The 27,836-nt window shown below is 35.6% G+C and overlaps 1 protein-coding gene across 1 annotated transcript in view; it reads left to right on the top strand.

Moving 5' to 3' along the window:
* The window catches only part of STK3 (serine/threonine kinase 3), a 273,554-nt gene that overhangs the window by 149,961 nt on the left and 95,757 nt on the right, over positions 1 to 27,836 (top strand). Inside the window, exons 7-8 of the mRNA XM_059394924.1 lie at positions 2,966 to 3,103; positions 8,807 to 8,932. Coding sequence (XP_059250907.1) covers positions 2,966 to 3,103; positions 8,807 to 8,932 — 264 coding nt within the window. The remainder of the gene's footprint in view (positions 1 to 2,965; positions 3,104 to 8,806; positions 8,933 to 27,836) is intronic.

Below are 27,836 nucleotides of genomic sequence, written 5' to 3'. Positions count from 1 at the left end.
TTTTTCAAAGGAATGATGTGGTGATTGTTAGAATACCTGAATGCCTTGCAACTAAAGTATTGGTTTTTTATTTCTTGAATTCTAGAATAATCTTTCATTCTTTTTTTTTTTTCTCCCCTCCTAATCAGTGTTAAGATATATTCTTGGTTCTTCCTTTTTAGTATCTCCTACATTATTTCTTCCATTTCATTCCTGTAGAAACCATCCTGGTTTGAGCTCTTCATTACTCATCTTGGGGCATCTTTCCTAGCCCCTAATTGCCTTTTCTATTCCATATTTAGAGCAGCTCCAGGATTTTTGTTTTTGTTTTTGTTTAATCTATTTCTTGGGTCATAAACAGTCCAATCAAACACACACACACACACACACCAGGAAAAAAACCCTTCTTTCCAGATGTGTACTTTCTTGCTGACCAAACTTCAGGTCCTCCATTCCTCTTCTGATCTTATTTCCTAGTCCCTTACGATGCAGTCAGTTGTTCTCTGCTCCTCCTGATGGCCTGTTCACTCTCTTGCTTTTCCTTACACTATTATTATTTATTAGGAGAATGACCTCTTTTCTATGTGCCTTATATCATTTCTCTTATTATCATACTGTTATTAATTCTTTTATTATTTGTGCTTTGATTGCCAGACTAGGTTAGAAGTTTGTTAAGGGTAGTATTTCCTTACTGTATTTACTGCTGCTTCTTTGAGCTCCTTTTAATGCTTAACACCATGCTTTGTGTGTGGCAGGCACTGAACTTGATTATTACTTTATTTTTTCCTTCATCTGTATTTTTTACTGTAGTAAAATATACAGCATAAAATTAATCATGTGAAGCATATAGTTCTGTAAAATCATGTACATTCACATTGGTGTACAGCAATCACTATTATGCATCTCCAGAATTTTTCCTTCTTTCCCAGTTCAAACTCTCTGCCCACTAAACACTAACTCTTCATTCCCACTTTCCCACAAGTCTTTGCCACCACCATGTCACTCTCTGTCTCCATGAATTTGACTACTCCAAGAACCTCATATTAGAAAAATCATATAATGTTTGTCCTTTTGTGACTCAGCATAATGTTTTCAAGGTTTATTGGTGTTGTAGCATGTGTCAGATTTTCTTTTAGGATTAAATAATATTCCACTGTGTGTGTATTTACAGTGTAAACACGATGTTTTGTTCATCCATTCATCTGTGGATTGACACTTGGGTTCCTTCCATCTTTTGGCCACTTGTGAATAATGCTGCTGTGAACATGGGTATACAAATATCTCTTCTATTCCCTGCTTTTACTTCTTTGGGATACATACTCAGAAGTGGAATTAGGGAAACATGTGGTAACTTTATGTTTGATCTTTTAAGGAATCACCGTATTGTTTTTCAAGCAACTGCACCATTTTCCATCTCCACCAGCAATTGCTCCACATCTTACCACCATTTGTTATTTTCTCTCTCTTTTTTTTTAATAGCCATGTTAATGGATGTGAGAGGTATCTCATTGTGGTTTTGATTTGCATTTCTCTAATGATTAGTGATGTTGAGTACCTTTTCATGCACTTATTGACCATTTGTATGTTCTTTGAAGAAAGAGCTCTTTGAGTTCTTTGCTCATCTTTTAAGTTGGGTTCTTTGGTTATTTTGTTGTTGAGATGTAGGAGTTCTTTATATATCCCAGATAATTAACCTTTTATCATACATACTATTTGCAAATTATTTTCTCCCATTTTTGGGTTGCCTTTTTACTTTGTTGATAGTACCCTTTGATGAAGTCCAGTTATCTATTTTTTTCTTTTGTTGCCTGGATTTTGGGTGTGATATTTAAGAAATTATTGCCAAATCCTTTGTCTAGAAGCTTTCCCTCTATGTTTTCTTGTATGTTTATAATTTTAGCTCTTACTGTTACTGTCATTGACCCATTTTCAGTCAGTTTTTTTGTATATGGTTTAGCATAAGAATCCCAAATTCATTTTTATTACATGTGTATATCCAGTCTTCTCAGCACCACTTGTGGAAGACACTATATTTTCTCCACTTAATCATCTTTCCTCATTCATATTTCATTGAATGACCTTGAACTTCTTTGACTGTCACAGTTGTGATTGTAGTAGTAGTAGTAGTGCTTGATACATTTGTTTTAACTTTATTATGTTTTCATTTTTTATATCTTTTCAAAGAAAATGGTGTTTTACAAATAGTATTTTATCAGGAGCTATTGTAGATACCCAAGAGAAAAGTTAATTCATTACAAACAGTGATTTCCTAAGAACATTAGGGATTGATTCTCTTGGTTGAAAAAGGATGGCTGGATAGTTAGGAGGACAGGGATGATAGGAAGACTTTTTAAAACTTTCGAATTTTGAACTATCTAAATGTATTTAATTAGTTCTAAGATAGTATTACTAATTTAAATAGTAATAAATGCACGTGTTACATTACCTTTGAAACTTTTTATTTGGAATCCTGACTCATGTATTTAGATAAGGAAATAAAAATCTTGGCTCTATTAGTATTATTTCAAATCACAGTAGTAATTTTGTTTATACTTAAATATTATGGATTGCAGAAGCACATTGGGCTGCTTCTATCCATTTTGATAGCAGTACTTCTATAAAATTGAAATGGTAAGTAAATCTGGCACGCAGTAGCAATATTAGGGAATCCATCTGTTTAATTAGAGAATGTCCTTAGTTGGGTAAAAGGGTTAGAATTGCAGTCTTCTTTGGAGACTGATTAAAAATAATAGATAAAATAAAGAATGATGTGCTCAATGAGCTACAATTCAAATAGAGGAAATTTAATGGGAAATGATTACATTAGTAGCAGATGGACTTGCTTCCTGAATTGCAATCTTACTGGAAATCCTAGAACAGCTTAAATTTGTTTTTCAGATTTAGAGTCTGATAGGAAGATAGATTTGTTTATTTGGTGTGCTGTTGTGATTCTTACTGTGTCTTTTGGCTATTTCGTTTTTGCTAGGCTATTTTTATGATTCCCACAAATCCACCACCAACATTCAGGAAGCCAGAACTTTGGTCCGATGATTTCACCGATTTTGTTAAAAAGTGCCTTGTGAAGAATCCTGAGCAGAGAGCTACTGCAACACAGCTTTTACAGGTCAGTGCTCATTCACTTAAGGGAAAGATGTTTTCTCTGTACCTGGTAGCTGTCTCACACTGACCACAATTGTGGTGGGTTTATTTAATTGATTTCTCAAGATGTAAACCTGCGAGGATATATGGATTGACAAAGACACACACACCATTCTTATCCTACATGTTTTCTTTGTCTCATTTTTTTCTTTTCTGCTTTCCATATTCAGTCTTCTGTCTTTTTTCTGTTTCTTTGTTGTTGTTGTCAACTCTTCCAGAGTTGTTTAAAACAAAATTTCCAAAGTGTTCTCATTTCAGAAATGAGTTATTTTCTCCACTCTTACTATTTTTCATGTTTTTTCCCTGATGTGTTGTTACTTGTTGACCCAGCAATTATTCTTTGACTTTTTGATATACCATACAGTATATAAATACAAGATCCCTGAGCTCCTTGAAAATATCTCATGTTGTATATACATACTGGTTCCAAGATTACCTATGTCCTTTTAGTACTCCTGTTATGAGTAGATTTTATATTCAGAGTGCCAGGAATTTTTTTTTCTCTTAATCTGGCTTGATATTTAACACAGTCAGAAATAATTTAACGTTTTAATAGGTTTTTGTGTCTTTATTTTCTCCACCAAATTGGCTTAGACCTCTAAGCTAATAATAAGACTTGATATTTGGAAATTAATTCTTTTTTTTTTTAAAGATTTTATTTATTTATTTGACAGAGAGAAATCACAAGTACACGGAGAGGCAGGCAGAGAGAGAAAGAGGGAAGCAGGCTCCCTGCTGAGCAGAGAGCCCGATGAGGGACTTGATCCCAGGACCCTGAGATCATGACCCGAGCCGAAGGCAGCAGCTTAACCCGCTGAGCCACCCAGGCGCCCGGAAATTAATTCTTTTTTGACCCAGCAATTACATTCTAGAAATTTGTTTTACAGAAAAATTTAACCATGTGTGATATAACTTATGTGTAAAAGTATTCATAGTACATTGTAATGGCAAAGGATTGGAAACAACATACATATGTGTCAACAAGTTGGAAGCAATCTAAGATCCACTGAGAGGAGTGATTGGCAGAATCACTCCTCTGCCATTGGCAGATTGGCAGAATATATATACATATATGTATATATCATTGTAATTTATATTATTATATTCATTATAATATTCACTCAGTCATATATAACCACCAATTTGTTATATTAACATATAAATAATAAAGAATACAATTACATATTTCATTATAATTTCTTGTTTTTTTTTTTTTAAGATTTTATTTATTTGTCAGAGAAAGAGCAAGCACAATCAGGGAGGAATGGCAGGAAGAGGGAGAAGCAGGCTTCTTGCTGAGCAAGGAGCCTGAGACAGGACTGGATTCCAGGACCCCAGGATCATGACCTGAGCTGAAGGCAGACGCTTAACTGACTGAGCCACCCAGGCGTCCCCATAATGTCTTTCGTATATAAATCATGTGCATATGCCCGTGTCAGAGCTTGTAGTAGAGTAGCTCTGGAAAAATAATCAAGAAACTGGCCTCCAGAGAAAGTAACTGCATGGTTGAGAAACAGGAGTGGGATGGAGACATACATTTTTCTGAATGCTTTTTGAGCCTTTTGAGTTCCATGTTATATGTAGGGATTACCTTTCAAAAATTAATTAATTGAAACATTTATTTTGAAATACTGTCAGCATTTCAAAGGAATTTTGAGCACGTAACTCAAGGGTTGATTGATATTGTTGAGTATCTCAATTAATCAACTCCAAGGAAGGCCAGAAAGGAGTGGGGAGAAAAGAAAAACAGAAAAAATGGGACAGATAACACAAAAAATGATGGTGAAAATAAATCCAAATATATCTGGTAACTGATTTTTAGATAATGTAACAAATATTTCTTTGCAGACTTTGGTCCATAATCTTTTCTGATCTTAAGAAAATAAATTCTGGGTTTTTTGTTTTTGTTTTACTTTGAGTTTTTAGGATAAAAAAAGCATTTAAGAAATATTCCAGGGGCACCTGGGTGGCTCAATCAGTCAGTCAGTTGAGTGTCTAACTCTTGGTTTCGGCTTAAGTTATGATCTCATGGGTCATGAGATTGAGCTCTGTGCTCAGTGGGGAGTCTGCTGGAGATTTTCTCCCTCTACCCATCTCCCTGCTCTCTCTCTCTCTCCCTCTCTCAAATAAATAAATCTTTAAAAAAAAAAAAAAGAAAGAAATATTCCAGTATAATTCCTTAATTTTTGTGAATGATGATCTTGAAGCCCAGAAAGGTTAAATGACTCACTGAAGATCATACCGTGAACATGACTGTGGTAGGTTATTTCATTTGCCCCCTAGCTCCACTCTTTCTCCACTCTGTTTTCTGCCCAAGAGGTTGACCTGTATGGGCTACATTAACAAGCTCTGTTACCCTCTAGTTTTTAGTTGGGTTTGGCTCAAACATCTTTCTTTATAATAAGAGTAAATTGTGCAACTAATTTTGTATAGTGCTTATGAGCCAGTATTGGCTTTCTTGATTTTTTTCTCTATTGAGCTACTGTTGACTGCTCAAGGCTCTCTGTTACAATGTACTCTTCCTTGTCTAGCTTTTTTTTTTTTTAATGATTTATTTATTTGAGAGAGAGAGAGCATGCACAATCATGAGCTGCAGAGGCACAGGGAGAGAGAATCTCCAGCAGACCATTCTGAGCCTAGAGTCTGCAGTGGGGTTTGATCTCATGACCCTGAGATCAAGACCTGAGCTGAAATCAAGAGTGGAGAGCTTAACTGACTGTGCCACTCAGGCATCCCCCTGGCACACCTTCTTAACTGACCCCTTGCTAACTCCTTTCTTTTCCCGTATAAATTCTGAAGTAATAGACTTGTAGTTTCCTTATACAGACCATGCCTTTTCAATCCTCTGTACCTTTTCTCACACTGTTTCCCCCACCACAACCTAGTTTAAAAATCCCATTCACAAACAGACTCCTTCTTACTCTTTTAATTGTTTCTAATTCAAACTAGGTATTCCTCCAGGAAGCCTTCCTCTCATCCTCGTTTAGGCTAGTTGTCATTCCATGGTGTTCCCATAAGTGCATATCATATATTGGTATCTGGTGCTTAATACATGTGTATTGGAGGAGCGCCTGGGTGGCTCAGTGGGATAAGCCTCTGCCTTTGGCTCAGGTCATGATCTTGGGGTCCTGGGATTGAGCCCCACATTGGGCTTTCTGCCCAGTAGGGAGCCTGCTTCCCCCGTCTCTCTACCTGCCTCTCTGTCTTCTTGTGATCTCTCTCTCTGTCAAATAAATAAAATCTTTTTAAAAATTGCATGTGTATTACGTAGAATAATTATCTTGAGTCTCATTAGACTCGTTTGAGTCTTATTTGGTAGATGCCTAGAAGCCATTCTGTCCCTTAAAGGAGTTTTGCACGCCTTACATATTATGAATTGATTTATGACTCTCAGAGGACAGTCTTACTATGAAGTTTTAGTGGACACATCTATAGCCTACCTGGAAGGTGATACTGTGTTGATTTCTAGACCCTGAAAAAGAGACAGTTTTTAAAAGGAAATTCATGCTGAATTGTTATGGTGGTTTATTCTCCATGGCATAGCATAAATAATTGCTTAAATTTAAAGAATCATACGCTGAAAGGATCCTTTGAAATTGTTAGTTAACTCATAGTAGTTTTCAAAAGATGAGTTAATTGAAACGCCAAAGATGTTAAAGGACAGGGTTCAAGTTCAGCCTAGTGGCACTAGAGTTGCTGGTGGGCAGCCTCCAACCTAAAGTCAACTTCTGCCCCAGGAAGTTCTTCTGTGATCATGTGAGGTTGACTGAGATCTGCCATTATTTGTATTGACCCCCGGGCTTGGCTGGAACAGATGGTGTCCTGGGTTACTGTGCACTCCTGTGGCATGTGACTTACTCTTCATTTCACCAGTTCAGCTGAGTAGTAGAAACTATCTACCTTGTTGTCCCTCCCATTTACAGTAGTCAAAGTACTTTCTCTTCATACTTTAAGATCTTTATCAAACTGTGTTATAGTGTTTGCTCTAAGCTTTAAACAATTGAGAAAACTCAAGAGAAAAAGGGAAATCTATTGTATTTACACTATTTTTGCTCTTTCCATTGTTCTTTCTCCTAATGTTTCACAGTCCTTCCTTCTATTACTTCCTTTCTGTCTAGAGGACTTCCTGTAAGCCTTTTTTTTAAGGTAGGTCTGTAGTAACAAATTCTTAGTTTTTCTTCATCTGAGAATGTCTGGTCTTCCTCTTCTTTCCTGAGGAAACACTTTTATGTTCTGTTGATCTTTATTAAAATAACTGTCTATTGACATATAATTATGAAAATTACATTTTGAAGCTGATTGCTGCCTTAAAAGGTTGTCTGTCTCAAATTGTACTTGTTCCTTTATTTTCTCTCACCCTTCCCCAGCCCCCCTCATTAAGTCATCGAAGAGGTGCTAGGTGATTCAGTCAGTTGAGCATCTGACTCTTGATTTCAGCTCAGGTCATGATCTCAGGGTGGTGAGACTGAGCCCCACATTGGGCTCCATGCTCCAGACTCCATGTGGTGCCTACTTGAAATTCTCTCTCTCTCTCTCTCTCTGCCTCTCCTCCTGCTAAGTCATGTGTTTGTTCCTTCTCTCTCAAAAAAAAAAAAAGTCATTGAAAACCCAGGCCTATTCTTTTTTGTTTTTTTAAATTAACATATAATGTATTATTAGCCCCAGGGGTACTGGTCTGTGAATCGCCATGTTTATATACTTCACAGCACTCACCCTAGCACATAGCCTCCCCAGTGTCCATAAACACAGGCCTGTTCTTGTGGTTTCCCTTCTGTTTATCAGAATTATAAAAGCAAACTCAAATACTTTAGCTAGATCAGAATAATACAAAAAAAGAAGTTAAAAGTTTTATACGTACTATAGAAATGAGACTGTATGTTCTGAAAAGTATTTTTCTTCTATTGCTGTTATTTTGCTATTGGAGATGATTATATTATTTAAAAGATAATAAAGTAAAAAAATATATATAAGAGAAGTAATGAAGTAGTTGCCCTCCTTTTCACCACTGTCAGTTTATTAAGGTTAATTAAAATTTGTATGTATTACCAAAATAATTTTATTTTCATATGTAATATCACCAATCTCTTATTTTTATGAGCTTTTACTTAATTACTTTTTAATTTTTAAAAGTTTTTATTTAAACTCCAGTTATCTAACATACAGTGGAATATTAGTTTCAGGTGTACAATATGTGTTTCAACACTTCCATACAACATCCGATACTCATCATGACAAGTACATTCCTTAATCCCCACCACTCACCTCTCTCTGGTAACTGAAGATCACCACTCGGTAAAAAGTTCTTCTTATCTTTTTCACTATCTAATTTATACTTCCTTCGGACAATTATATTTTTAAGGGTAAGGTAGTTTTATTAATAGGATTGTGTTTTGTGTGTGTGCTTTAATAGTTTTCTAGAATCAAGTTAAACCTAAAAACAAAATCTTAATTTCTAAAGCAGCTGAAATATTCTCTTTTCTTAATGTATACATTTAATTCTGGTTGAAAGAACAGTCATTGAAGCTGATGATCCTGGTTAGCATTTATGCCTTTTTAAAATGTATTTTAGTTATCATTCAAAAAATTGAAGCAGAAGGAAAACTTCCAGACTCTGGTTATCATTCAGAGAAATCTTTTGAATTTATACCATTGAATTTTACTTTTCCAGCATCCTTTTATCAAGAATGCAAAGCCTGTGTCAATTTTAAGAGACCTGATCACAGAAGCTATGGAGATCAAAGCTAAAAGACATGAAGAGCAGCAGCGAGAATTGGAAGAGGAGGAAGAAAATTCGGTTCGTAAATACCCTCAAAAAGTCAATTTCTTTCCTTCTGAGTCATTTTTAATAACAAAATAACATAATTATGTATCACATTTTATGATGTCTAATGCTTCTCTTCTTTACTAATGATGTTTTCCTTCTTTTAAATTGTACAGTTTTTTCTGGTTTAGGATCCAGAGATGAATACCTCTTGGTATTCAGATAGTTGTAAAATCTGAAAACATAAATATTTTATTTTTTTACTGATTGAAAATGTTATTGATAGTATTACATTTTCCCACAGAAGTTTGTTTTAATCTTATAGTTACACAAATAGTATTATTTTGCTAATTTACATTTAGTTACAATTTCAGAGACTAGTTATCCAATGGGAATTTCTTGAAATTCTTTTACCCTTTTCACCAATTATTAAACCTTGTGTCATAAGGTATCCCAGGACAAGAACTAGTGTGCATCTTGGCAGAGTTGATTTTTGATCAACTTTGAGACAGATGTTTTAAACTTATTTTATAGATGTAAGATTTTTACTAATGAATCCACCATTCAGAATTTTAAATAACATCTTTATAAAGATGATTTTATTTGTAGCTGTGGGATTGTGTATTAATTCTATAAAGTTAAATAGTGATATGGAATGAGGTAAAGGCCTTGGTTTTTGCATTCAAAAGGCTTTCTACTTCCCACCCTAGGTTCCTGTGTGTTGGTAGGTACAGTTATTGATTACTCATTTGTAAATGTTGATTTTTTTTCTAGATTTTTTTTATAGTTTTAAAAGCACTTTTATCATATATTATCATGTATTATTTATCATATATTTATCATATACCATATATATTATTTATCATATATTATTTCATTTTATCTTTTAAAAAAAGATTGGTCACATATATATGTTATTATCCCATTTTGCAGATGAGTGGAATTAGGTTAGGAGAGAAGTGGTTTACCAAATTTCACAAAGCTATTGAGGAGCCAAGAATAAAAATAGAAAGCTTGTAAGCTCCCATGTTCATTCATTAATGCTTTATGCTCACTTTTCAATCAGATGTTTACCAGGGCTTCAGAAATAAGCAATGTTGACTTATCAGAGTTACATAATTTCTGATAAGTTTATATTCACAAAAATGTCTAGTTTTTGCCCTTCTGTGGTTGTACCCATCTGCCTTGCTTTTACCTTATGCAAGCTTCATATGAGTGCTGGGCTGGTAAACTGCCTTCAGTTAGCTGTCAGTGGCAATTGATTGTTTGGCTCTGTTCTGTCTTCCCTACGTAATTATAGACCAGTTTCCATTTTTGATGAATAAAGAACCATTGATGACTCCAGAGCTTACCAGTTTTTACTAGTCTTAATACCTTGCTATAGTCACTTCGGTGATTTTCTGCTGCTTCAGTGATCTCTTTCTTCACTATTTTCCTCTCCTCTGCTGAGCTCCAGCATGACTGATCTTCTTTCACATTTTTAATTTTTATTTATTTTATTTTTTCTTTTGATTTCTTTTTTATTATGTTCAGTTAGTACATCATTATAGTATAGTATAGTACATAATTAGTTTTTGATGTAGTGTTCAAAGACTCATTAATTGTGTATACACCCAGTGTACATCACAGCACGTGTCCTTCTTAATACCCATCACCATGTTACCCCCTCCCCTCTGAAATCCTCACTTTGTTTCCTGGGGTTCATATCCATAGTCTCTCATGGTTCATCTCTCTCTCTGATTTGTCCCCTTTCAGATTTCCCTCCCTTCCCCTGTGGTCCTCTGTGCTATTGCTTATGTTCCACATATGAGTGAAACTATATGGTAATTGTCTTTCTCTGCTTGACTTACTTCACTTAGTATAAACCCCTCCAGTTCCATCCGTGTTGATGCAAATGGTAGGTATTCATCCTTTCCGATGGCTGAGTAATATTCCATTGTATATATATACCACATCTTCTTTATCCATTCATCTGTTGAAAGGCATCTTGGTTCCTTCCACAGTTTGGTTGTTGTGGACATTGCTGCTATGAACATAGGGGTACATGTGCCCCTTCTTTTCACTGCATCTGTACCTTTGGAGTAAATACCTATAGTACAATTCCTGGGTTGTAGAGTAGCTCTATTTTTAACATCTTAAGGAACCTCCATACTGTTTTCCAGAGTAGCTGTACCAGCTTACATTCCCACCAACAGTGTAAGAAGGTTCCCCTTTCTCTACATCCTCACCAACATTTGCTGTTTTCTGTTTTATTTGCCATTCTAATTGGTGTAAGATGGTATCTCATTATGGTTTTGATTTGTATTTCCCTGATGGCTAATGATGTTGAGCACTTTTTCATGTTTCTGTTAGCCATTTGTATGTCTTCTTTGGAGAAGTGTCTGTTCATGTCTTCTGCCCATTTTTTGACTGGGTTATTTGTTTTTAGAGTGTTGAGTTTGAGAAGTTCTTTATAGATCTTGGATATCAGCCCTTTATCTGCAGTGTCATTTGCAAATATCTTCTCCCATTCGTGGGTTGCCTCTTTGTTTTGTTGATTGTTTCCCTTGCTGTGCAGAATTTTGATCTTGATGAAGTCCCATTTTTGCTTTTGTTTCCCTTGCCTTTGGAAATGTGTCTTGAAAGAAGTTGCAGTGGCCAATGTTGAAGCGGTTACTGCCTGTGTTCTCCTCTAGGATTTTGTTGGATTCCTATCTCACATTGAGGTCTTTTACCCATTTTGAGTTTTATCTTTGTGTATGGTGTAAGGGAATCACCCAGTTCCACTCTTCTATATGCAGCTGTCCAGTTTTCCCAGCACCACTTATTGAAGAGACTGCCTTTTTTCAATTTTTTTTTTTTTTTCTGATGTGGCCAAAAACCTTTCCCTCCATTGCTTGAAACCTTTCTTCCTGAGTACTGGAGTCACTTGGTTCTTATCTTTGGAGTCTCAGCTTTAAATATCACACACTCCAAAACTTAGCAGCAATACACATTACAACTTATTACAACTTAACAATACACATTTATTATTTCATGATATTTGTAGATCAGTTATTTCAGAAATGGCTTATTTGGATGACTGTCTTCTAAGATAGCTCACCCATAGGGCTATTGGTGCGCAGCTTCCTTTCCTTGTCATGGGGGACTCTCTCTAGGGCTACTCGAGAGTGCTCTCAGCATGGCAGCTGGCTTGTCTTAGAGTAAGTGATCCAAGAGGAAATCTCAGTGCTTTTTATGACATAGTCTCAGAGGTTGCACACTGTCCCTTCTGCCACATTTGATTTGTTAAAAGAAGTTACTGGTCATGGACAGTGGTGGAGTGGGGAGCTCCAAGAACCTATGCCTTCACAGATTTACATGCCTGCCACCTCCCATTTTCTAGCTTGGCAGCAGCCTTGGGAACAGCAGCAGAGAGGGGTGGTGGGGGGAGCGGTAAGAACCTTGTTCTCAGAAAACTGTGGCTTTGTATTTTGTCCTGCCTGGTCATTCCCTGAGGGACCAGCACAGAGATTTGCCTTTGTTTTGGGCCCCTGGGCTAGAGAAGCTTCCTGGATGGTGTCTTTCAAAAACATCTAAACTTACTGGAGCTAATAAACAAGTTCAGCACAGTTTCAGGGTATAAGATCAACATACAAAAATCAGTTATGTTTTCATCAGAATAAATTTAAGCAAGGTGAAAGATTTGTATAGTGAAAAAGTACAAAACATTGCCAAAAGAAATTAAAGAGTACTTACGACATCGGCAGAAGGATATCCTGTATAAAGGGATTGTAGACTTAATAATGTTAAGATAACAATATTTTCCAAAGGATTCACAGATTAATCCAATCCCTATCAAAATATCATTGATCTTTTTTGCAAAACGAGAAAAGCCAATGCTCAAATTCAGATGGATCAAGGGGACCCCAAACAGCTAAAACAATATTGAAAAAGAACAAAGTTGATGTATTCACCTCCCAATTTAAAAACTTAACATAAGGCTGTAGTAATCAGATGTGGTACCAGCATACGGATAAATATATATACCAATGGAATAGAATTGAGAGTCCAGAAATAAACCCATACATCTATGGCCAGTTGATTTTCAACAAAGGTATGGAGTTTCTTTGGTGAAAAAACAGATGGTACTGGGACAACTGAATAGCCACATATAAAAGAATGAACTTGGACCCCTACCACTCATCATCTACAAAGGCCTTTTGATATAAGATCTGATTGGATGGATCAACAAACTAAATATGATGTTAAAACACTTAGGGGAAACCAGAAGTAATTTTCTTGACTTTGGATTTAGCAATAGATTCTTAGATGACCAAAGCATGAGTAACAAAAGAAAAAAAAACAAAAAGAAAAATTGATCATAATATAAAACTCTATATGTTAAAGGATATTTTCAAGAAATGAAAAGATATCCTATGAAATGGAAGAAGATATTTACAGATTATGTGTCTGGTAAGGATCTAGTATCCAAGACATGTAAAGAACTCTGGCAACTCAACAAGAGAAAGACCTAATTGAAAAATAAGGAAAAGATTTAAGTAGCCATTTCTCCAAAGGTATACAAAGGGCCAACAAGCACATGAAGTGAAGCTCAGCAACATTAGTCATTAGGGAAATGCAAATCAAATCGACAATGGGATATTACTATACACGTACTAGGTGTGCTATTATTAAACAAACAAAACCAGGAAATAACAAGTGTTGATAAGGATATGGAGAAATTGGAGCCTTCGTACACTGCTGATAGAAATATAAAATGGTACAGCTTTCATGGAAAATAGTTTGGTAGTTCCTTAAAATGTTCAACAGAATTACCATATGATCTAACAATTTCACTTAAAAGTATATACCCAGAAGAATTGAAAACAGTCCATAGCACTATTTACGATAGACAAAAGTAGATAAATTGTGGCATATACATACAATGGAATATTATTCAGCCATAAAAAGAAATAAAATAGTGATATATGATACTATGTATAAACCTTATATCATGAAGTGAAAGGAGCCAGACATAAAAAGTTATATCATGTAATGTGAATTATCTGAAATAGATAAATCCTCAGTGACAAAAATCAGGTTGGTGCTTGCAAGAGACTGGAGATGGGGAGTAACTGCTTGATGAGTGAACTCTTTTCTTCTAGGGTATTGAAAATATTTTGGTACTAGATCGAGGTGTTGGTTTACAACATTGTGAACGTACTAAATGAATCACTTTACACTTAAAAACAATATTGTGTTAGCTGAAGTTCAACTAACAATCAAAACAAGTCACATAGTCTGCCTCACACTTAAGCAGAGAAGTGGGCTCTACCTTTTCAGGGAAAATTTCAAAGAATTTATGGGCATGTCTTAAACTAACAGGAACTGTCCTGTAGTTGCAAATGGCTTACATTCTTTGCACATGGATGGAGTGGGTATACTCACCTCCTCTTAGGCACTGTCTCTTCTTTACTCTTACATTTTATCCCTTTACATCACCAGCTGTCAGTCCAGGATTTCATCTTCTAAATCACATTCAGAAAGAGATGAGAATCCTTCAGTCTAGTTCATTTCAGTTTGAAGACTTACAAGCTAAAGATTAGTTACCTGCCCCACATACTTAGTATACGGTGGGACTCAGGCATAAGATTATCACTATAGATAGTTCTGTTCAAAAAGAATGAGGACAGGAGGCACATTAATTAGTACTCCATGGCAGTTTTAGAATCCAGCCAAGAAAGTGTTAGAAGTTCCTTGAATATTTCAGTTCTATTCCTGCCCTGTTTCTCTCCAACCTTTTGTTGTGCCCTCTTGAGTTCTTGATTCTATTCTCTGTCATTCTTCCTTTTTCATGGAAGCTATTCTATATTTTGAACTAAATCGTTTTCTCAGCCTGCTTCCTACCTGTAGAAGTCTGAGGGTCCAAAGTCCTCTTTTTTTTTTTTTCTTAAGATTTTATTTATTTATTTGACAGAGAGAGGGAGAGAGAGAGAGAGATCACAAGTAGGCAGAGCAGCAGGCAGAGACAGGGAAGCAGGCTCCCTGCTGAGCAGAGAGCCCGATTTGGGACTCAATCCCAGGACCCTGAGACCACGACCTGAGCCGAAGGCAGAGGTTTAACCCACTGAGCCACCCAGGTGCCCCTAAAGTCCTCTTTTCATTTTGTGCTGTCTCTGTTCTACTGAGACTATGCTAGTGATGTTTTGGCTAAAAAACAAGAACAAAAACCCATTGTGGGTGTCCTATAAATCTTACTGTGGTTCACTCCATTAGAACAGATGATGCTCACATATTTGGTTTAAATAATTGCTTCTTTACCTTAGGCTCCTGCTAAGATTGCTATGGGGCAATGTTTTTAAGCTTCTTAAAAGCCCTATTAACCCATCTTGACTCTTTCTGAAGTCTTAACAAAGGATTTTCCAGTCACTTCTGCAGCTTGATTTTTAAACACTATTTTCTGAATGTGCTTTGGATTTGATGTTTGTGTAGAAGCTTTTTCATAATTGTAGCATTGTTTGCTGTCTGAGAGGCTAGGAATTTACAAAACCAGTAAGTCCTGATTCCTTTTTTGTTTAATTATTCTTTCTTAAGCTTTTTCTCTCTCCTTTTGCATTTTGTTGTAAGTAGCAGGAAGAAACTAGGCATCACCTTAAACACTCTGCCTGGTAATCTCCCAGGTTAATAGGTACATTTTTTACTTCTCTGGTTATTATTACACAATGTCCTAAATTTTCAGCCACAGCATAATAAGAATATCCTTTCTTCAAGCTTCCCATGCAGTTCTTAAACTCTAATTAGCCAATGATTTTTTAAAAGGCTAGTTTTAAGTTAGCTGGTATGGTTTATTGAAATATTATACAGACACTTGAATGAATGTTTAAATATTTATACAGTAAAAGAGTTAGTGCTTATTGTTTTTAAGTAAAAGAATAAGGCAAACATTCCACATGTAGTATGTTGGATGATTACTTAAAAGCAGAATGGATGGTGTTAATAAGTTGAATTTATGAGATAAGGCACCCAATGCACCATTGACAAGCAGTTATTTTTAAAGTAGATTAAAAGATTGATAAAGAGTTTACAAGAGTCGCTTTGTCACTGGAGTTTAGGCTTTTCCCATGCAGATCACAGTGTTCAGTAAAAGACAAGTAGTTGAACAGATGTAGAAGAATGTTATATTAAGTGAAATGTTGAGTAAAAAAGTGGGATACTTCTTGATGTTGCATGCATGTGTGTAATATGCATGTATATATTGTATGCTTATGTCAGGCCCTTTATTTTCACTTCCATCTAAAGAAAGTTATTTGATTTCCTATTAGTTTAGCAATGACTCAGAGAAAAAGATTTTGCCTATTAATTGGCCTGGGACTATGTCTTAGGGGTTCTGTTTTTGGAAAAGAAATGGGGACTTTCTGGTGATTTATTTATGGTTTGAACTCAAAGCTTCTGAAGCTGTGGTTCTTAATGTCTTAAGGTGGCATATCCCCTTTAAATGACTCACTGAAGCCTTGATTCTTGGCATGAGTGTGGGGAGAAATGAGGGGTGCTTTGAAAAATTCACTCCTGTACAGGTGATGATATAGCCTCCATATGAGCATTTCTCAAGACCTTCCTCCTCCTCCCTGCCCCTGATTTACTAAGGGAACTTCATATCTCTCTACCTGGTGAGAGCCTTTTGAACGAGGTGGTGAACAGAACTATAAAATCAGCAGCTTCAGTTAGTCCCAAGCCTCTCATATACCTAGTTGGTTAAGTGGTAGAATTGATCCAAGAGCAGGACAAACTGCTTGAGTTTAGTCCTCATTGTGTTCCCATAGAACTCTGTGTCTTTGGGCAAATTGCTAACCTGGCCACTTCACTTTCACCACTTGTAAAAAGGGAATTAATGATAGACCACACTTAATAGAATTCCTGTGGGAATATAATTTTTAAAAAATATCTAAGCACTTAGAACTATATTATACATAGTCTGCTCAGTAAAGTTTAACTTTCATATTTATTAATGCTGCTACTTATGCCAGCAATATTGTTGTTAATTATAACATTTTGGCCAGATTTTGGTTTTGTTACTATTTGGTTTGCTTCATTTTTGGTTCCTTTGGTAGTAGTTGTTGCTGCTGCTGGTTTTGCTACTCAAAGGGCCACCAAGATGATGTCACTAATCACATTTGAACCAATATTTATATTCACAATTTCTTTTTAAGTATTTTAAGACATACTTTAAGTGGCCAAATATGTTTGGAAGAATTGATAGAGATTTTTGGAAACCTGCTTTAAGGTTATAAAAAATATATTTGACGAAAAACAGTAAAGAAAATTTATTCTCATTCCTTTACTTCCTGAAAGTAAATTAGTTTTCATGAGGAATATTTATATATGAGATAAAATTATTGGTCAAAATGAAAATTCTTAAAAAGAATTGGTTTTTCTCAAATGTTACATTCCTACACTCTCTGTAGGAGCAGTAGACTCTGTGTATGTTCAAACACAGATCATTTATTAGTTTTCTACTTTTTTCCACTCATTCTTTCTCTGTCCTCTCTCCTCCTCTAATCTGTATTGACTGCTTTCTGGAGTCCTGAGCAGCAGGCACCCTAGGACCTCCCTTGAGTATCATCCTATGACTTTCCTTTTGTTCTGTTCTGTAGTGGATCCTTTGTTCTCTCTATCTTGTGTTTCTTGTTTTACTTCCTCATTGTGATGGCCCCTATCTCCCAGGAGCTTCCAGACATTAGCAGGGTATTTTGTTTGTTTTGTGTTTTGTTTCCCCCCGCCCCAGAACTTGTTTATCTGACCGTGTCTTTATTCTACCTTTACCGTTGAGAGATTGAGTATAAAATTCTGGGTATAAAATTCTGGATTGGAAGTAACCATGTTCCCTTAAAATTTTGAAGGCTTTGTCCTGTTTTCTGACTCATCAGAAGACAGATGACAGTCTGATACCTGAACTTTTGAATGTTTTATGGAAGATTTTTAGATCTTAGCTTTTCTCTGTTATTTAAAGCTTTCATGATAATGTGCCTTGTAGATCTTTTTTTCATTCATTGTGTGGGGTGTCTTTTGGCCCTTTCACTTTAGAAATACCATTAAGTGCTGTGTAATTTTATATTTGCTTTTTCATGGTACTTTTCTTTCATCTCTTCTCTCTGCTCTTGTATATTCTCTCTTTCTCTCTCTGGCACCCCTTTTATTTGGTTATTGGACTTCTTCGATTTATCATTCAATGATTTTTTGGTTTTTTTTTTTCTCGTTTTTTCTTTGAGGTCTCATCAAGTTTATCTTCTAAACCTTCTATTTTTTTCCCATGTGAAATAATTTAATTTCCAACATGTCCGCCTTTTCCTCATTGTTCTTATATTATCACTTTGAATTTTTTTTTGCTTCCTACCTTGTCTCTGTTTCCTTTGTTTTCATCTCTGACTTTTCACTTTATGGACTTACTTCAAAGGTCTAGTGATGTTATCATAAGCACTAAAATTGCTTGCTGGACACTGTATGTAAGAGTAGAACTAGGTGACTTACGTACCTTACTGTAAAAGATACTAGGATTCATTGCTCTGAGGCCTGAATGTGCTTGCTTCTTGTGACTTCTCTCCTTGCAAGCTTAAGTTTTAGATTTCTTTGGTCTGGTGAGTTAGCTGCTACTTACAGATTTATCTGCTTTCTAGCTTCCAGATTTTTGGACATCCTGTTTGCTGTTTTCTCCTCTCTTGTGATCTCTGTCTTTATGAGTTTTCCTTTTCTTGGCTTTTATAATTTTGGAAGCGTTTTGGGAGAGATAGGCTTAAACCCATATGTTCAAGCCTCCATTTTAATGGAAACTCTTACCATTTGTCATTTCTTGGCTTTTCCTGAAATTGTAATTTGAAATACTGAGTTTTTAATATGATATTTAATGTAGATAATTAAGTCTATAAAACTTCAATATATTATAATGTTTATAAACTCCTTGAATACTCATAAATTATCACAATTCAAAGAAAAATTTTAGCCTGTTCAGTTCTGGATTAGTTAGACAGTTTGTAATAGTGACCTAAGAAGGGAAGGGAAGCTTCTAAAAGGTAACTTACACAAAATCGGGGCAATTTAAGGCAGATTAGTAGTTGTTAACCATAGAAGTAAATGGATATATCTCTTCTTTTTGAACTACTGTGTCTGTTAGAACTAATTTTAGATGGTGGACTAAAGAAAGGTACACTCTTGGAATCTTCAGCCCCAGTGTTTGAGAATAATTATAGAATAAGGAACCATTATCTGATTGATGCTACATTTGTCTTAACATTTATATCTGTGATGTCAAGGTTGTTGCTTTGTAACCTCTCCTTATTTTCATTTGTAACTCATCTTGGTTACCTTTGGCTAATTAAACATGCTTTTTAATTTGCTAGTTATAGTTCTGGAGACTGGTTACCTTTTAGGATATGCCGGGAGTTTGGGGATAGATACTTTGATATCCTAGTTGTTTTCATTGAGATTTTCCCCATTCATTTCTTCATTTTTGATTATTTCAAAGAAGAATTTGTTTTTTTTCAGCATGGAGGGAGATTTGTTCTGCCAAGTTTTATTTCTGCATTGATTTTTATCCTGGAGGACTATATTCTTTGACAGCCTTTATAGTAGCTGTCTTTGGTCCTGACCCTGGATTGTGCCTTATCTAGTGAATGGACTAATGGGACACAGAGCCATGTTGGCCCTGGACCATTGGAAAATTTTATAAAGCTAAATTTTGAGATAATGTATATTGAATTCTTTTCCTAATTCTAAAAACCTAGAGCTGTGAAATTCACCATATTGAGTTGCCACATTGTAAGAGACATTTATATTTGATATTCAGTATTAATACTTGAGGTTCATTGTGGATCCTGCTTTTTCCATTCTCAGTGAGTGCAATTTCCTGAGAATTTATGAGTTATACCAATATCAACTTATAATTTTTCCAAATTTAATTTTCTTCTACAGAGTTCAGCTTACTACATATGGAGAAAAATTTGTGGCCTAAAATTAAATAGATATTTCCATCAACTCTCAATGTGACTTTGAAAAGGAAACAGTTTATGATAACCATTTCAAGATATGTTGTTTTTAAAAATTTTAGTTCTGTACACCTGTGTCCTGGGTAACTATTATAAACAAACCTCCTTAAAATATTTTTTTATTCAAGAAAGGTATGGGATATGAGTGGAAATAGTGCCTTATGAATTTGATTTTTATACCTATTATAGAAAAAGCTAGTCTGATGAGAATACATCCTGACAAATTGACATGTTTTGATAGGTGTTGAGGTAATTGTGCAGATTTAAAAAATTAAACAAATTGCAAACAGAGATTTCTGCAGCAGGTTAATCCCAATATCAAGGTTTTTGTGTTAGTTTAAGCATTGCTAAACATGACAAATAATTTTTTTGAGCATTTCTGAGCATGTGATATAAATTTAATTCTGAGATGGGTCAACTGTATAACATAGTAAGAAAGAATTTGTTTCTTAGATGTTAGTGGAAGATATTCCCAAATCTGTAGTGTGAGATGATTAAATAACATAACTGTATTTCTTCATATTTACTGTAAATACTTAAATTGCCTATAGAATGCCACCTTTTTAAAGAGTATCTGTAATGAGAGTTGCTCTATTTAGTAGAACTTTAAAAATGGAACATTTTGTTGTCACCAAGGAGCATGAATAGCAGAGTATAAAGCGAAGGTATGTGGATTGTTTCTGCCATATGAATTTTAAAAAATCTTGTCCAGTAAAGGATGCCGTTTTAAAACTAGGACAGACTTCTGTGCATTCTTTTTTTTTATTAAACCATGTACATATTGAAGTTTGCTAAGTATATACTTCTTGTCATGTCACAATTCACATTCTGTGAATGTGACATTTTACTCTTGATGTTACCCATGGTCACCTGGATGAGGTAGTATTTATCGGGTTTCCTCACAATAATATTGTTCTCTTCCCCTTTCCATACTTTACACTTTGGAAAGAAACCACACTATACAGCCCATAGTTAAGGAGTGGAGAGTTATGCCCCTCCTGTTTGAGGGCAGAGTGTCTATATAACTTATATGGAATCTTTTTACACAGGGAATTTGTCTGTTCTTCCCATTTATTCAATAATTTATGTCAGTGATTCATGGTTATTTAATTTACACTTTGCATTTGAATTTAATACCACTTTATTTATTTTGTTCTCAAAGTGTCTAGTTTTGACTGTCGGGAGCCTTTTCTCTTTGGCACCTTTGTGTCTTTGAAATACCCCCATCATTGTGGGTTTTTTAGGGTTTTTTGTTTTGTTTTGTTTTGTTTTTAGTATTTTCTTACTCTCTGACACTGTAAGATACTTATATATCTTGTATATATCCTGCCATGATCCTAAAATCCTAGGAGCCTAGTTCCTTTAATTAGAGAATTGCATTCAAACCCAAGAGCTGGACTTGGCTTATTGCCGCTGTGGGGTATTATAAACCCTCTCAGTTGACAAAGCAAATGTGTTCATACTAACCTGTGTATGAACACATACCTATAAACTATATATCTGTATGTATCTGATTCTGTGTATCTCCATCTGTATCAATGTTAAGCTGAACATGAGTTTATACTGATATCTCTGACTCTAACCCATCACGACATGGATCATTATATGTGCCTCCTCTTGCTTGTTTATTACCTCCCACTGCAATGGTGAGAAATCTGGCTCCCATCACCTACTACTCCTTAGCTAAATATTTCAGTTCCTGTATACATGTATAGTAGTTTCAGAATTGTTAATCCATAGTCCCATGGAAACAACTTTATCAACTAGAACAAAGTTCTTACGTACTGTTCCTTTTATTTTTAGTCTTACAGACTTGACTCATGTCCAGTGTTACTCAGATTAGTTAGTACCCTTTCTGCCTACTTCCTTCAGTGCCATTCTTTTATACATTTGTAATACAATTAGATGTGTGTGTGTGTGTGTGTGTGAGAGAGAGAGAGAGAGCGCGCGTGCGCACGAGAGAGAGACTCTGCATCCCATTCTGGGATCTCCTGACCTCTTAAGTGATTTTTAAAAATTCGTGTGCTTTAATAAAGTTCAGTCTTTACCATGTAAATTTCTATAGGTTTTGACAAATGTGTGGAGGTACATATCTACTATTTTAGTGTCATACAGAGTAGTTCCATCACCCTAAAAAATCCCCGTGCTTCACCTGTTCAACTCTTCCTCTAACCCTGAGCCCTTTGTAATCACTCATCTGTAAACTCTCTGTAGTTTTGCATTTTCCATAATGACATGTAACCTTTTCAAACTGGTTTCTTTCACTTAACCAAATGCATTTACAATTCATCCATGTCTTTTTGTTAGCTCATGTTTTCACGGAATAGTATTTCATTGTGTGGATATACCACAGTTGGTTAACCATTCACCTACTGAAGGATATCTTGATTACTTCCAGTTTTAGGCTATGAATAGAGCTACTGTATACATTTACATGCTGACTTTTATGTGGATGTAAGTTTTCAGATTAGTTGGGTAAATACCTAGGACCATAATTGCTGAATTTTATGGTATGTTTAATTTTCTAGAACTTGTCAAACTGTCCATTGTATTCTCACCAACAATGAATGAGAGTTCATGTTGCCTAGCATGTTCACCAGCAATTCATAGGAGTTAGTGTTTTTGTACTTTAGCCATTCTAATAAGTGTTTAATGCTATCCCAGTGTTAATTTGCAATTCCTCATTATAGAGATGTTTGGCATTTTTATATGCTGATTTGTCAATTATATAGCTTCTTTGATAAAGTGTCCAGTAATTTCTCCTGTTTTAACATTTGTTTTATATTTTTTGTTCTTCCTGTTGATTTTTAAGAGTTCTTTGAATATTTTGGACACGTCTTGTATAATATATGTGTTTTGCAAGTATTTTCTCCCAGCCTATGGCTTTTCTTTTTATTCTCTTAACAGTGTCTTTCACAGAGAAGTTTTTAGTTAATATCCCCCATCAGTTTTTTTCTCATGGATCTTGCTTTTAGTGTTTTATCTATAAACCCACCGCTAAATTCCAGGTCACATAGATTTTCTCATATGTTTTCTCCCATAAGTTTTCTGGGTTTGCATGTAATGTCAAGGGTCTGTGATCCATTTCAAGTTAATTTTTGTGAAAGCCATGACGTCTGTGTCTTGGTCCTTTTTTTGGCCTGTGGTTGTCCAGTTGTTCCAGTACCCTTTGTGTAAATGATTATCTTTTCTGCATTGAGTTGCCTTTTGTGTCTTTTCACAGATCAGTAGACTGTGTTTTTATGGGTTTGTTTCAGGGCTCTATTCTGTTCCATTGATTTATCAGTGATATATGTGTCAATTTTTTGACAAAATTACACTTTCTTGATTATAGTAGTTTTATAGAAGTCTTAAAATTGGATATTGTGAGTCTCCCAACTTTATTTTTCTTCCTTAGTACTGTGTTGGCTGTTAGGTCTTTGCCTTTCCATATAAACCTTAGAATCGTTTTGTCAACATTTACAAACTAGCGTGCTAAATTTGTATTGGGATTTAATAGACTCTATACACCAAAGAAGAAATGACATCTTAGCAGTATTGAGTCTTTTAATCCACAAACATGGAGTGTCTCTCAACTTATTTAGAACTTTGATTTCTTTCATCATTACGTACAGATTCTATACATATTTTGTTAGATCTAAGGGGTTTAGGATAGGTTTTGGTGTTGTTGTTGTTTTTTCTATTAAAAATGTTTGGTTTTGTATCCCTGGAAAAATTCCCACTTGATTACAGCATATGATCCTTCTAATATAGTATTGAATTCAGTGTGCTAACATTTAGTTGATGATTTTTATATCTGTGTTCATCAGGGATAGTAGCCTATCATTTTCTTTTTTTTGTGGCATCCTTGTTTGGTTTTGGTATCAAGGTAATGCTGGCCTTGTAGAATGTGTTTGGAAGAGTTCCCCCTCTTCTGTTTTTTAGGAGAGTTTGAGAAAGATTGGTATTAATTCTTTGAATGTTTTGTAGAATTTACCAGGGAAGCTCTCTGTTCCTGGAATTTTGTTTGTTTGTTTTTGATTATTGAATCAATCTCCTTTCCAGTAATGGATCTCTTTAGATTTTCTATTTTTTATTTTTCTATTTCATCATGATACACATTTGGCAGGATGTATGTTTCTAGGAATTTATCCACTTCCTAGGTTGTTCAGTTTGTTGTATAATTGTTCATAGTAGTTTCTTATGACCCTTTGTATGTCTGTGTTACTAGTTGTAGCATCTCCTTTCATTTCTACTTTATTTGAGTCCTTTCACTTTTTCTTAGGGAGTCTAACTACAGTGTTGTCAATTTTGTTTATCTTTTCAAAGAACCAGCTCTTAATTTCATTGAATTTTCCTATTGTCTTTTTAGTCTCTGTTTCATTTATTTCTGCTCCAATCTTTGTTATTCCCTTCTACTACCTTTAGGCTTCTTTTGCTCTTTTTCTAGTTCCTTGAGGTGTAAAGTTAGGTTCTTTATTTGAGCCTTCTCTTGTTTCTTGAGGTAGATATTTATTCCTATGAACTTTCCTCTCAGAATTGCTTTTGCTATATCCCATAAATTTGGGTATGTTATTTTTCCATTTTTGTTTGTCTTATGTATTTTTTAAATTTCTCTCTTGATTTCTTTGTTGACCCATTGGTTATTCAGTAGCATGTTGTTTAATCTCCACATGCTTGTAAATTTTCTAGTTTTCTTTTTGTAAGTAATTTCTGGTTTTATACATTTGTGTCCCAATACCCACCAATCAGTCTATGTGATACACCACATTAATAAATGAAGGATAAAAATCATATGATCATCTCAGGGTACGTGGGTGGCTTAGTTGGTTAAGTGTCCAATTCTTGATTTTTGTTCAGATCATGATCTCAGGGTTATGGGATCAAGCCCCTTGTCAGACTGAAATGCTAGGCATGGAACCTCACTTAGCAAGGTTCTCTTTCCCTCTCTGTCTACTCCTCCCCCCTCTAAAAATCATATGACCATCTCAATAGATGCAGAAAAAGCCTTTGACACAGTTCAACATCCATTTATGATAAAAACTCTCAACAAAGCAGGTATAGAGGGAATGTACCTCAACATAATAAAAATAAAATATAAAAAATAAAATAATATATGATAGAACCACAATTAACATCATACTTAACTGCAAAAAACTAGAAGCTTTTCCTCTAAGATCAGAAATAAGACAAAGATCCACTGTCACCACTTCTATTCAACACAGTATTGGCAGTCCTAAGCAGACATTTAGGCAAGAAAAAGAAATAAAAGGCATCCATATTGGAAAGGAAGAAGTAAAACTATCACTGTTTATAGATGACATGATATTATATAAAGAAAACCCTGAAGATTCCGTTTAAAAAACTATTAGAACTAATAAATAAATTCAATAAATTCACAGGATTCAGTATTAGTATACAAAAATCTGTTGCATTTCTTTACACTAATAATGAACTATGAGAAAGAGAAATTAATAAAACAATTCCATTTATAATTGTATCATGGAATAAAACATCTATGAATAAATATAACCAAGGAGGTGAAAGACCTGGATATTGAAAACTGTAAGACATTAATGAAAGAAATTGAAGAAGACAAAAATAAATGGAAAGATATTCCATTCTTATGGATAGGAAGAATCTTTATTATAAAATGTCCATACTACCCAAAGTAATCTACAGTTTCAGTGAGATCCCTATAAAAATTCCAATGGCATTTTCATAGAAATTTTTTTAAAAAGCCTAAAATTTCTATATTACTACAAAAGACCCTGAATAGCCAAAATAATCTTGAGAAAGAACAAAGCCAGAGGCACCAGACTCATTGATTTCAAACTATATTACAAAGCTATAGTGATCAAAACCATATCGTATTAGCATAAAAACAGACGCATAGATCAATGGAACAGAGTAGGGATTCCAGAAATAAGCCCATCCTTAAATGGTCAATTAATTTACAGCAAAGGAGTTAAGAATATACAATCTAGAAAGGACAGTTTCTTCAATAAATGGTGTTGGGAAAATTGGACTGCTACATACCAAAGAATGAAATAGGAAGGGACATCTGGTTGCATCAGTTGAGCATCTGACTCTTGGTCTCATCTTGGGTCTTGATCTCAGGGTTGTGTGTTCAAGCCCTGTGTTGGGCTTCATGCCCAGTGTGGAGCCTACTTAAAAAATAATAATAATAATAATAATAATGAAACAGGATCATTATCTTACATTTTACACAAAAACTAACTCAAAATGGATTCAAAGCTTGAATGTAAGATGTGAAACCATAAAACTCCTAGAAGAGATAGACAGCTCCTTGACACTGGTTTTGGCAATGCTTTTTGGAATCTGATACCAAAAGCAAAGGCAACAAAAGCAAAAATAAATGAATGGGACTATATTGAGCTAAAAAGCTTATGCACAGGAAAGGAGACCATCAACAAAATAAAAGGACGGCCTACTGAATGGGAGAAAATATTTTTAAATCATATATTTGATAAATGGCAAATAACCAAAATATAGAGAGAACTTACACTACTTAATAGCAAAAACCAAACCATCCAATTAAAAAATGGGCAGAAGATCTGAATAGACTTTATTTAAAAGAAGACATGCAGGTCAACTGAGCCTGGGTGGCTCAGTTGTTTAAACAACTACTGTCAGCTCAGCTCATGATCCTGGAGTTCCAGGATCAAGTCCCGCATCGGGCTCCCCATTCATGGGGGAGTCTGCTTCTCCCTCTGACCCTCCCCCATCTCATGCTTTCTCTCTGTCATTCTCTCTCTCAAGTAAATAAAGTCTTAAAAAAAAAAAAAAAGATGGTGGAGTAGTAGGGGGACCTGTTGCTTGCTTTGTCCCTTGAACACAGCTAGATCAACATCAAATCATTTTGAACAACTAGGAATTCCATCTGAGGATTAAGAAAACAGTCTACAAAATTGGAGCAAGAGAATATGACAGATGCAAGGTTCAAAGCTAAGAATGGAGGGAGAGAAAAGCCAAGGTGTTATGAGGGGAGAGAGCCCTTTTCATGGAGTGAAGTCAGGGAGAAAGGGAGAGAGCAGGAGAGTTGCATGTATGGTTTACACAATATGCTGCAGTGAGGGGATCCCCTGGGTTGTACTGAGAGAGATTGCTCCCCTTCTTGGAGTACATTTGGAAGAGGGTATTTTGCCTCTCCAAGAACAAAGGGCCCTCCAGGAGCCATGGAGCAGCTGTTCAGCAGTAGGGGACAGAGGCGCACACAGAGAGCAGAAACCTGGTCACAGCTTTTCACTGTGTGTCGCAAGACTTCCACCACCATGCACACCATGCAACTGCTTTTCTGGGACAGAATGGTGCCCGGTATGCCGGGGGGTTCTTTTCTGGGGAGGGGAATGGGTCTGCACTTTGGCGGGCCCTTTAAGATTTAGAGTTTTGAATCCCAGGCCCCAGGCAGAAATAAAATAGAACTGTGGTGCCACATGCCACCAACAGGTTGAGGGCAGTGATCTGACAAAAGCCTGGGACACAGGAGAGAGATTGTTCACTTTTCTGTGAGGGCCTCCTAAATAATGGTGGCCATGAGTTCCTCTTCCCAGACACCAGAAGGTGGGTCCACCCTCCCCCCAGCATAGTTAGACTTCAGAGTGGAAACAGCACTAGTGGAGGCTGGAGTCATGTGCTCCCCTTCCCCCAGGCCTAGCATCTTTGCGAGAGCAGGTCTGACTATGACCCAGTCCATGGGCCTCTCCCTCAGAAGAACAAGACTGGCGTCCTGCCCCCCACCTTGTTCCCCTGTGTGCCACGTCTGCTGATCATAGAGTGCTCCAAAGGGTCAGCTTCAGACTGGAAATAGGACCAATGGAAATAGAATCCATTTTGAGTTTTTGTGTAAAATGTAAGATAATGATCCTGTTTCAGTCTCTTGCTTACAAGAGACTTATTTTAGATCCAAAGACACCTCCAGATTGAAAGTGAGGGGTTGT

This window comes from Mustela nigripes, chromosome 3 (assembly GCF_022355385.1).
Source record: "Mustela nigripes isolate SB6536 chromosome 3, MUSNIG.SB6536, whole genome shotgun sequence".
NCBI lineage: Eukaryota > Metazoa > Chordata > Mammalia > Carnivora > Mustelidae > Mustela > Mustela nigripes.
This window is presented reverse-complemented; position numbering and strand designations above follow the sequence as displayed.